The sequence below is a fragment of the Stenella coeruleoalba genome (genome assembly GCF_951394435.1).
Source record: "Stenella coeruleoalba genome assembly, chromosome: 7".
Lineage (NCBI taxonomy): Eukaryota > Metazoa > Chordata > Mammalia > Artiodactyla > Delphinidae > Stenella > Stenella coeruleoalba.
In genome coordinates, this window is record NC_137153.1 from 41,237,792 (window position 1) to 41,250,616 (window position 12,825).

The following is a 12,825-nucleotide window of genomic DNA, read 5'->3' on the forward strand; positions in this document are numbered from 1 at the left end:
TCTTTCTTGGGTAGATTACCTATCTCCAGTTCACTTAGTTCTTCTTCTGGGGTTTTATTTTGTTCCTTTGTCTGGAACATATTCCTCTGCTGCCTCATTTTGTCTATGTTGCTATTCATATCTCTGTGTATGTGATAGGTCAGCTCTGATTCCTGACCTAGGAGAAGTGGCCTTCTGTAGGAAGCATCCGGTGTGTCCCCACTGTGCACTCTCCTCTTGGCACCCAAGCTGTGTGCTCTGGGGCTTCCCACTAAGAGAGCTGTGTGGTCCTTCTTTTGCAGCAGGCTCACTATGTGAGCAGTCTGGTAGCCTTGATTGGCCCCTAGTCTGCTTAGTTGCTAGGCCCTGCCTCGTGCAGATGCTGTTGGCTGCTGTTTAATAGGGCCTGGTCATAAAGTGGCTGGATTGGATGCAGAGTCCTAGGGAGCCCCGGGGCTAATACTGGCTTACTGGTGGGCAGAGTCAGGGTCCTGAAGAGTCTGTGGCTGTTGCCAGTGCACCGTTGCCAGATCCTGTGGTTAGTGCTGGAATACTAGCAGGCAGAGCTTGTCCTAGAGTCTGGCTGTAGGTCCCAGGGATCTCAGAGGTCGTTTCAGATTTTTGGGGGGAGGCAATTCCTCATACAGTTTTTGGGTCCACGGTGTCCCAGAGGGTGCTTTGGCCAGCTAGTGGGCAGGGTCAGGGCCTGGCTGGTCCCAGGGTTGGGTCTGGCCTGCATTGCAGGATCGTAGTTTTCTTACTTCTGGTGTCTGCCTGCAGTGGGTGAGGCTAATCTAGAGCTTGTGCAGGCTTGCTGGTGGGAGGGGCCGATGCCTGGCCACTGGTGAGTGGATCTGGGTCTCGGCCCTCTGGTGGGCAGGGCCATATCTAGGGGCATGTTTGGAGGCAGCTGTGGGCTCAGGAAGTCTTCAGGCAGCCTGTTTGTTGATGCCTGGGGCTGTGTCCCTGCCCAGTTAGTTGTTTGGCCTGAGGTGTCCTAGCACTGTAGCCTGCAGGCTCTTGGGTGGTGCCAGGTCTTGGAGCTGATGAGCCCAGATGTCAGCCCCCATGACAGCAGAGTTCACACAGCTGAATGTTCCCCAGTATGTCTGTCACCAGTGTCTGTGTCCCCAGGGTGAACCGCATCCACCCCCCACCTTTCCAAGAGACTCTCCAAGACCAGCAGGTAGATGTACCCCTGTCAAATTACTGCTTTTGCCCTGGGCCCCGGTGTGCATGAGATTTTGTGTGCAACCTTTAAGAGTAAAGTCTCTATCACCCCCAGTCCTGTGGGGCTCCTGTCGTTAAGCCCCACTGACCTTCAAAGCTGAATGCTCTGGGGGCTTGTCTTCACAGTGCTGGCCCCCTGGGCTGGGGGGCCTGACATGGGGCTCAGAATTCTCATTCCTGTGGGAGAACCTTTGCAGTATAGTTATTCTCCAGTTTTTGCATTGCCCACCTGGGGGTATGGGATTAGACTCTGTCACGAGTCCACCCCTCCCACCCATCTCATTATGTCTTTAGTTGTAGAAGATCTTTCCTGGTAGGTTCTAGTCTTCTTCATCAGTGGTTGTTCTGCAGATAGGTGTGAAGTTGGTGTGCTTGTGAGAGGAGGTGAGCTCTTGGTCTCTGTACTCTGCTGTCTTGACCACTCTTCCCTTTCAGTTGCTGATGTCACAAAATTACATCTTTATGCATTGCATGCCCCAAAACATAAACTGATAATTATTTTGATAATTATTTTAAGTGCATTAGTCTTTCAAGTTATGTAGAAAACAAGATTTGGAGTTACAAATCAAAGTTATGTTAATGTTAGCATTTACACCAATAATTGTTTTTGTTCCTTTAAACATATTAGTCTCTTAAATCATGTAGAAAACAAAAAGTACAGTCACATGCCATTTTTACAATAATACTTGCTTTTTTTTTTTGTGGTACGCAGGCCTCTCACTGTTGTGGCCTCTCCCATTGCGGAGCACAGGCTCCGGACGCGCAGGCTCAGTGGCCATGGCTCACGGGCCCAGCCGCTCTGTGGCACGTGGGATCTTCCCAGACCGGGGCACGAACCTGTGTCCCCTGCATCAGCAGGTGGACTCCCAACCACTGCGCCACCAGGGAAGCCCAATACTTGCTTTTATAATTAGCCTTTATTGAGATGTTTACTTCCCCATGTGGCTTTGAGTTACTGTCTAAAGTTCATTCTTTTTACCTTCCCAGCACTACCGTGAGTATTTCTTGCAGGGCAGGTCTAGTGGTCACAAACTCCCTCAGATTTTGTTTTTCTGGGAATGTCTTGATTTCTCACTCACTTTTGAAGGAGAGTTTTGCCACATATAACATTCTTGGTTGAAAGGTTTTTTTCTTTTAGTATTTTTAATATTTCAGCCCATTGTCTTCTGGCCTTCAAAGTTTCTGATGAGAAAACTGCTTATGACCTTATAGAGGGTCCCTCGTATATGATGCTTTTCTTCCTTTTGCTGCTTTTATGATTTTATTTTGTCATTGTCTTTTTTTTTTTTTTTAATTGGCTGCCTCAGGTCTTCGTTGCAGTGCGTAGGCTTCTCTCTAGTTGTGGCATGCAGGTTTTTTCTCTCTAGTTCTGGCGCATGGGCTCCAGAGCACGTTGGCTCTGTACTTGTGGTGTGCGGGCTCCAGAGCATGTGGACTCTGTATTTTGTGGCATGTGGACTCTCTCTAGTTGAGGTGCGTGGGCTTAGTAGCTGTGGCATGTGGGCTTAGTTGCCCTACGGCATGTGGTATCTTAGTTCCCCCAACCAGGGATTGAACCTGTGTCCCCTGCAGTGGAAGGGGGATTCTTTACCACTGGACCACTGGGGAAGCCCCTTGTCATTGTCTTTTGAAAATTTATTATAATGTGACTTGCTGTGGGTCTTTTTGAGTCCATCTTACTTGGAGTTCTTTAAGCTTCTTGGATGTTTATAGTCATGTCTTTCATCAGATTTGGGAAGTTTGTGGGTTTTGCTTTTTGTTTTTTTTTTGCGGTACGCGGGCCTCTCACTGCTGTGGCCTCTTCCGTTGCGGAGCACAGGGTCTGGACGTGCAGCCTCAGTGGCCATGGCTCACGGGCCCAGCCACTCCGCGGCATGTGGGATCTTCCTGGACCAGGGCACGAACCTGTGTCCCCTGCATTGGCAGGCGGACTCTCAACCACTGCGCCACCAGGGAAGCCCTGATTTGGGAAGTTTTTAGCCATTATTTCTTCAGATATTCTCTCTGCCCCTTTCTATCTCTTTTCTTCTTCTAAGACTCCCACAATTTGTATGTTGGCCTGCTTGATGGTGTCCCACAGGTCCCTTAGGCTCTGTTTGCTTTTCTTCAATCTTTTTTCTTTCTGTTCTTCAGCCTAGATAATTTCTGTTGTCCTGTCTTTAAGTTTACTGATTCTTTCTTCTGCCTGCTCAACTCTGCCTTTCAGTCACTCTAGTGAATGTGTTGTTTCAATTATTGTACTTTTTAGCTCCAGAATTTCCTTTTGGCATCCCTTTAAGTTTCTTTTTTTAATCCCTAATTACATTTCCATTTTGTCCACACATTGTTTTCTTGATTTTCTCCACATCTTCCTTTAAATCTTTGAGCATCTTTAAGACAGTTGAGTTGTTTTAAAGTCTTTGTCTAATACAACTGCCATAAATAAGTATTTTTCAGGAACAGTTTCTGTTGATTTCTTTTTACTTTCAATGGGTTATACTTTCCTGTTTCTTTGTATGCCTTGTGATTTTTTGTTGAATATGAGACATTTGAGTCTAGTAATATGGTAACTCTGGAAATCAGATTCTCCTCCTTCCTCAGGGATTGGTGTTTTTTATTACTGTTTTGGGTTTTTTTTTTGATTGTTGTAAACTTAATGTCTTAGGTCTTTTCATAGCCTTTCCTTGGGCATTCATAGTCACTTTCTAATTTTCCCCTTACAGGCAGTTGTTTTTGAATGGCCTATTTTTTTTTTAATAAGCTGGTCTTTATTGTATTTTTTCAAACATTAATATATATTTTTAATTTGTTATTTATTTTATTTTTGGCTGCGTTGGGTCTTTGTTGCCACGTGCAGGCTTTTTCTAGTTGTGGCAAGCGGGGGGCTACTCTTTGTTGAGATGTACAGGTTTCTCACTGCAGTGGCTTCTCTTGTTGCGGAGCATGGGCTCTAGATGTGCGGGCTTCAGTAGTTGTGGCCTGCAGACTTGGTAGTTGTGGCTCACAGGCTCTAGAGTGCAGGCTCAGTAGTTGTGGCTTACAGGCTTAGTTGCTCTGTGGCATGTGGGATCTTCCCAGACCAGGGCTCAAACCTGTGTCTCCTGCATTGGCAGGCGGATTCTTAACCACTGTGCTACCAGGGAAGCCCATGAATGGCCTCTTGTTTAAAGTCTGGCTCTCAAAAGTGGAAAAGCAAAATATGAGGGGGGAGGGGGAGAGCACTAGCTCTTTAAATCCACTGGAAGTCACTTCAGCTAGATGGGGAGGGGCTTGCAACAATGAGGGGAGGTGCAGCAAAAACGGCTGCCTGCCTCTTTGTGTCTTAGTCTGCACCTCTGTAATCAGAAGTGGCAATTAGTGACCAGAACACAGATCCCCATTATTTGGAGGAGAGGCTCCTTGCTGCCCACCCTGGCTCCCATAAACTGTGTACAAGCTGCTCCAGGAACATGTACACAGCTGCCTGCCACATCACTGAGGGTGGTGGATGGGTAGTTGCTACTGTGCTAAGAGCTGAAATTGACCAAAATTTACTGCAGTTTACCATCCAAGAGTTTCCCTGGAAGTTGCAAGCCTTCAACAGACTTCAGAGTTCCAAAATAGTTGTTCCCAAATCAGACAGATTCTGCCAATGCAGTTATTGTCTGTGTGAGGACACAGGTTCCTGGTGCTTGCTACTCTGCCATCTTCACAGAATCTTCTCCATGATCTAATTTTGAGTTAATTTTTGTGTGTAGTGTGAAGAAAGAGTTCAGATACACTTTTGGCATGTTTATATCCATTCTCCCAGCACCATTTGTTGAAAACAATATTGTTTCTTTAATGAAGTAACTTGACACCTTCATAAAAATTAAATTGACCATAAATGTGAAGGCTTATGTCCAGTCTCCTAATTATGTTCCAGTGATCTATAAGGCTATACTTACACAAACACTGTACTGTCTTTTTCATTACATTCTTGGCACATAATAGGTGCTCAGAATTTGTTAAATTGAAATTGAATTGGCTAGACTTATTAAAGAATCTGTGTTCTTAACACTTGGTGCATTTTTGTCTTTTTTCTGTTGAGGTGTGTGTTGGGGGAGGGGGGCGTTGTTGGTTCATTTTTGTTTCATTTCTCTGTAGTTTCCTGTCAAGGTATCTTTTGAAAACTTCTATCCTTAGGCTGAAAAGAAATTTTATGCCTCACTAAAGAAAAAATATCAAGGACAGAGTACCCTTTGGGATAGGCATGCTGGTAATGGTAGCAGCTATCAAAAAACAGAGGACATTAGTTGGAACTGCACTATTTAAAGTAGTGAAATCCAGAGGCTGATTAGTTGCCATCATCATGCTATACCTTCCATAGAAGCTCAGCAGTGTTTTAAGCATTGTTGTATTCATTGCTTTAAAATGAAGTCTTACCAGAATATACTGGAAGTATTTTATGAAGCAGTGGACTTTGAGTTATAGCTGTACCACTTGGCAGTAGAATCACTCATGAGCAAGTTATTTAACTTTCCTATGACTATGATTACTTTGTGGGGAAAATATTCTTGCTCTATCAGTTTCTTACAGTGTTAATGAGATTCAACTAAAGGGATGTTTCTGTAAGTGCTTTGCAAAATATAAAGTGCTCTACAAACATTTAAAATATTATTTGTATATTAAGCACTGATACACACTTTTTTTTTCTTTCAAACACTTTCTAAGATAAGGTGAAAGGAAAAGGATGAACAGTCATTGAACTGTTGGGTCATTTGCTGACAAATACAGTTGAAATGGGTAAAATCGGGAATATTAAAACTCAAGAATGTGGGACATAGGGAAAAGCTATGAGAGTGAGAGGAACATTTTCTTCAGTCTCTGTCTTGCGACAGGAAGTTGGAAAGGAAATGATACTTTTCTTGGAGAACATATAAACTCTCTAACTTTACATAATTGAGTAGATTGTGATAGTCTTACCTCCTTATCATTTGTGTGTAGAATTTATGTAAAAATTGCTTTTAAATATACTGTAAAAGTTTGAGCAATACAAGGCTAGAGTAGTTAAGGCAGTGTGGTATGGCATAAGGGTAGACATATGGGTTGAAAGAATAAAATTAAGAGTCCAGAAAGAAGCCTTTTTATTTATGTTCAGTTGATTTTGGACAAGGGTGCCAAGACAATTCAATGGGAAAATAATAATCTGGATAGCCACATGCAAATGAATGAATTTGGACCCCTTCTCACACCATATGCAAAAAATAACTCAAAATGGATTATAAACTTAAATGTAAGAACTAAAACTATAAAGCTCTTAGAAGAAAATATAGGAGTAAATCTTGATGACCCTGAGTTAGGCAGTGATTTCTTGGATAAATTGGACTTTGTCAAGATTAAAACTTTTGTGATACTAAGGATACTGTCAAGAATGTGAAAAGACAACCCACAGAATGGGAGAAAATATTTGCAAATCATGTATTTGATAAGAGACTTGTTTCTAGAATTTATAAAGAACTCCTAAACTCAAAAATAAAAAGTAACCTAATTAAAAATTGGGCAAAGTGGACTTCTCTGGCGGTCCAGTGGTTAAGACTCCATGCTTCCAATGCAGGGGGTACAGGTTCGATCCGTGGTTGGGGAACTAAGATTGCATGTGCTGTGTGGTGCAGCCCCAAAAAATTTTTTTAGTAATAAATTCACATGTAGTTTAAAAAACAAAAAAATAACAAAAAAATTGGGCAAGCTATCTGAATAAACGTTTTTTCACAAAGATATACAAATGTCCAATAAGCACATGAAAAGATGCTTAGCACCATTAGCCATCAGGTAAATGCAATTCAAAACCACAATGAATCTCTTTCACACCCACTTCACACCCACTAGGGTGTTTATAATTTGAAAAGATGTATAATAACAACTGTTGGTGAGAATGTGGAGAAATCAGAAGCCTCATACACTGAATATATTAACAAGTTGTAAAATAGTATGGTCACTTTGGAAAACTATTTGGCAATTTTTCAAAAGGTTACACATAGAGTTACCATATGTCCCAGCAATTCTGCTTCCAGGTATATACCCAAGAGAACTGAAAACATGTCCACACAAAAACTTGTTGCATGAATGTTTACTGGAGCATTATTCATAATAACCAAAAGGTAGAAACAGCTCAAATGTCCATCAACTGATGAATTGAGAAATAAAATATGGTGTATCCATCAGTGGGATATTATTTGGCAATAAGGAATGAAGTGCTGATAGGTGCTATAATATGGATGAATCTTGAAAACATTTTGCAAAGTGAAAGAAGCCAGTCACAAAAGACCTTATACGGTATGATTCCATTTATATCAGATGTCCAGAATAGCCAAATCTATACAGACAGAAAGTAATTAGTGTTGCCTAGGGAACAGCTGAGGGGAGGGATTAGGAGGGAATGGGAAATGATGCTAATAAGTTCTGGGTTTCTTTTTGGGCTTGATGTAACTTTATAAATGGGTTATGGTTGTACAACTCTGTGAATATATTAAAAACCATTTAAATGTGCAAATTAAATGGGTAAATTGTATGGTACATGGATAAAAAATAATTTAAAAATCAAGCAATACCCAACTCAAAAAATATGAAGAAAAGAAAAGGACATTTGCAAATGTATCTCTACTGGTTATCTTCTGGAGATAGAGAAGAATCAGATGGTTGATTGTCTCTCTGTTATTTTTTTTTCATTCTCTATCCTTCTAGTGGCTGACCAGGTTTATTAAATGCATGCATGCACTTTTGTGTTGATTGATAGTAAATCTTAATTCATTTTTGACAGGAATTGAGTTCTTCTCAGACTTTATCACATGATGGAGGATTCTTCAATAGACTGGAAGATGATGTTCATAAAATTCTTATTAGAGAAAAAAGAAGAGAACAGCTTACAGAATATAATGGAACAGATAATTGCACAGCTCATGAACACAACCAGGCATGTAAAATAGAAAATTCTCTTAAAATCACAGTGAAATTATTTTTCTTTTTTAAAAAACCTAAGCAGTGGAACCCAATTATGATTATATAAAGTTACAGTTTTAGGATATTATCTTAGTCATTATTACACATAGATACTTATATTAAAAAGTATGAAGACTTCTTTAGTTGATGAATATTTATTGAGCATGTGCTATAATGCTAGGTATTGTTAGGCACCAGTGTAGGGGAGTGGGAATATCAAGATGGATAAGACCATCCATGCCTTAGACAGAGTAGTGGGGATAGGAGGAGGGAGACCGGAAAAATATCATTCAGCATGATGAAGGCTTTAAGAGAGATATGAACAATAAAAAAGAGGTTTTTGAATAGAAAAGGTAATAGATCACTCCTTGGGTGAATTGGGAAAGGTATATAAATAAGTGACATTTGGGATGGATTTTGAATGGTGAATAACTGTATAAACTGAGAAATGGAGAAAACCTAAGGGAGCTGCAAGAGCAATGGCCCAGAGCTATGAAAAGCCTTAGACTTAATATTCAGGAAACTGAAAAATTCTGCATCTAAGAAGTATAGACTTAAGTGAGTGTGGGATAACATGACTAGAGAAATAGATTGGATTTAGATTATAAAGGTCTTTTTATGTGAAACTAAGAAGTTAGAATTTTATCCTGCAGACCAGGGGTTGCAAACTATGGCTGGTCAGCAGTCTGTTTTGTTTTGTTTTGTTTTTTTTAGCAGTCTGTTTTTGTAAGGCTCACAAGCTAAGAATGGTATTCACATTTTAAAATATTGTTTGGAGAAATACAGAAAGAAAGAAAAGATATTATCCTATAGAGACCTCTAAGTCTGCATTTATTGTTCTCACCACAACCACCAGTCTTCTCTTTTACTTCCTCTTAAACTGTGAATCTGTTCTTTACCTTATATTGACCTCCAATACTTACTGGTCAGTCATTCAACAAATTAAACACTGCTGTGTTGTGTTATATAGGACACAAAAGAAGCCAGACTCTTAAGAACTTGTCACTCCAATGCAGCAATAATATTGCTTTATAAAAACAGTATACCACATGAAAATCTATTTTCAACTTAGTACGGGAAATCCTTGCCTGCCCTGAGGTACTTGTGAGCTTCTTCCTTTCCGGCATTGAATTAAATTTTGTGTTTTCCTGTCTTGTCTTGACTGTCAAATTTTATGTACAGTGCAAGCAACTGTGTTAACATTTATAGTTAGCATATTTGTTTCCTCTTTTTACATTGATTATGATTTTCCCTGTTGTGGTTTGTATCTTCTTATTTTTCTGAGTCATCTCAGATCATTGTTGGATAGTAAGAATGATATTAATATACTTGAGCAAATAATTAGATGTTTCAGATCTTTTTTAGGGCAAAGTTGGGTACACATAAGTTTAATTAAATTATTAAGTAATGTTAATGATATTTTAAAACCAAAGTGACAGTGCAGTATAGTAGAAAGAGAACAGTCTTTGAAATCAAACCTAATAACACAAAATATAGCACTGCAGCTTATCAGCTGTGTTACATTGGAATGAAATTACCTGCCTTTCAGGCACTGTTATTATGAAAATTAGCGATTATGATGTAAAATGTTTAGCAGAGCATGTTGTACACAGCATGCACTTGATAATTGTTTTTGTACAAGGTGGAAAGTGGTAGATCCAAAAAAGGTAATTCATAGGAATGGAGATGAGAGATGGCTTTCTTAGGAGAAAATAGCTTTTGGTTTTTGTGGGCTTTTTAAAATTATTTATTTATTTATTTGGCTGTGCCAGGTCTTAGTTGTGATGTGTGGGATCTTAGTTGCAGCATGTGAGATCTTTAGTTGCAGCATGCAGGCTCTTTTAGTTGTGGCATGTAGACTCTTAGTTGCAGCATGCAGGATCTATTTCCCTGACCAGGGGTCAAACCTGGGACCCCTGCATTGGAAGAGTGGAATCTTAACCACTGGACCACCAGGGAAGTCGGAAAATAGCTTTTGAATTGGAATTTAAGGGACAGTAGAATTTGAACATGAAGAAGTGAGGGAGAAGAAACTGGAATGTCAGAGTAAAAGAATGGAGGCAGTGAAGAATAAACCAGTTTAATTAAGACAAAATTCAAAGAGGAGCATAGTATAAATTTGGCATAGTGGGTTTGGAGGGATTGTGGAGGACTTAAAAGCCTGATTTATGATTTAGTCAGGAGATTTTAAAGAGTTTTTGAGCAGAGGACAAAGTTCTATATGGTAATACTAATTTCACTGCAGTGCCTAGGAAAAACGGAAGGAAGGTGGAGACTAGTGATAGGAATTGGACAATATGCCATATGGTAAGGATGTAGAACAACAGTAACAAATTACTAGTGGTAATGTAATTTGGTATGACCATTTTGGAGAACAATTTGGCATTAACTTTTAAAGTTGAAGGTGATGGGGAGACTGTGTTTTAGAAATTCTACGTTAGATTAAACCCTGAAGACATCTTCAACAAGAATGATTCAAACTCAGTTGTTTGTGACAACAAAATCAGTAGGAGAAATGAATGAGCTACAGCAACACATAGCAACATGGATGAATATCAAAAACATAATCTTTAATGAAAAAAGCAAGTCACCAGGGCTTCCCTGGTGGCGCAGTGGTTGAGAGTCCGCCTGCTGATGCAGGGGACACTGGTTCATGCCCTGGTCCGGGAAGATCCCACATGCCATGCAGCGGCTAGGCCAGTGAGCCATGGCCGCTGAGCCTGCGCGTCCGGAGCCTATGCTCCGCAACGGGAGAGGCCACAACAATGAGAGGCCTGCATACCGCAAAAAAAAAAAAAAATAGTAATTGCATCAAAGCATGTAAACATCTGTGTTGCTCTTGATGTGTTACCAACATTGTCTTCTAGCAGCAGGATATGAGTTTACTAACTTTTCCACAGCTTCACTGGCATTCCCTCTAATGGCCTTCGGGGCTCTGTTTTATCAATTGTCTTTGTGGCATATTTCACTCTTGTTCTGTGGATACCTTATACTCACTATGTCCAAACTCGAGGTCATCATTTACGCTCCAAACCAAGCGTTTGGCTTGACTTCCTCATTTCTGTTTTTGGTTTTATCATTTTATCCAGATATTCAGACTCTGAACCTCCTGTTTCACTTTTCTGTTTTTCAAAGTTTGGGAGTTTTTAATCTTTGAAATAGTTCTCAGATCTATCTTCTCTTCCATTCTTATTAACATTTCTCTAGTTTAGGCTCTCATTATCTTTTTTTTTTTTTTGGCTCTCATTATCTTTTACTGGTATTATTTCAGTAACCTAATAAGTCTTTCTGCATCCTGCCTTCTAATTCTAGGTAATTTATCTTATACATTGCTAACAGATGACTTTTTTTTTTAACATCTTTATTGGGGTATAATTGCTTTACAATGGTGTGTTAGTTTCTGCTTCATAACAAAGTGAATCAGTCATACATAAACATATGTTCCCATATGTCTTCCCTCTTGCGTCTCCCTCCCTCCCACCCTCCCCATCCCACCCCTCCAGGCTGTCACAAAGCACCGAGCCAATATCCCTGTGCCATGCGGCTGCTTCCCACCAGCCATCCACCTTACTACATTTGTTAGTGTGTATATGCCCATGACTCTCTCTCGCCCTGTCATAGCTCACCCTTCCCCCTAACAGATGACTTTTTAAAAAAATTTTTTGGCCGCACCACACGGCATGTGGGATCTTAGTTCCCTGACCAGGGATCAAACCCGTGCCCCTTGCACTGGAAGCGTGGAGTCTTAACCACTGGACCGCCAGGGAAGTCTGAACAGATGACTTTTTGAAAAGCAAGACTTCCATCCTGCCACACCATGTCCCTAAGCTTCAGTGTCTGTTGAATCAAGTGCAGATGTCCTCGACCTGACATTTAAAGCCCTCAAGCTTTTCAAACTGAGAGTCCCAACCCACTTAACCAGTCCTGAAATCAATTTAGTAGATTGCTACCAGCACTAACCAAAAAAAAAAGTTGTCAGCATATATGACATCTGTTCGTATTTTATGAAATTTGTTTCTGTGTATATATATATATAACATACAAATACATACATACACTGACATGTATGTGCATTCTGGGTCACAATATAAAACATTCCTTAACATGGGTCGCTGTCCAGTAAGTTTGAAAGCATTGTTCTACAGTGTAGCTTCGGCCTAAGTAACTTCAGCTGTACTCTTTCCAGTTTTTTCTTCTAGCTAGAGCAGAGCACTCCTATCACAGCGCTGGATCCTTCCCAGCTTTGCTCAAGGTTCATTTCACATGCCGTCTCCTCCCTGAAGCTCTCTCATTGCCCTATCCCAATCCCAAACACAGAAAATCTGGATATGATCTTTCCTTCTTTTTCTATACCTCATAGCATTTTGTTTTTCTTATGGCACATTTCACACAGCACATTTTTATTTGTTATTATTTTTAATAGATTACAAATCCCTTGTGGACATAGACTTATAGACCCTTTTATCTTCATTTTAGTATAATGTCTTCTACTTAGAAGATAAGTTTAAAATTTATTTAATGAAATATAGGACTTCATAAAAATGAGTATACATTAAAACAATATGGTTTTCTGTTTTAAAAAGTGATGTTTGTTGTAGAAATTCTGGAAATAACTGATAAGTGAAGAAATTTTAATAGTGGCAAAAATACTTGAGGGCTTAGTATATATTTACCAGATAT

The 12,825-nt window shown here is 40.1% G+C and overlaps 1 protein-coding gene across 3 annotated transcripts in view; it reads left to right on the top strand.

Moving 5' to 3' along the window:
- The window catches only part of GKAP1 (G kinase anchoring protein 1), an 80,892-nt gene that overhangs the window by 51,848 nt on the left and 16,219 nt on the right, over positions 1-12,825 (top strand). For all 3 annotated transcript variants that reach the window (XM_079927644.1, XM_079927646.1, XM_079927645.1), the window contains one exon: positions 7,967-8,123. In XM_079927644.1, the coding sequence (XP_079783770.1) occupies positions 7,967-8,123 (157 nt within the window). The remainder of the gene's footprint in view (positions 1-7,966; positions 8,124-12,825) is intronic.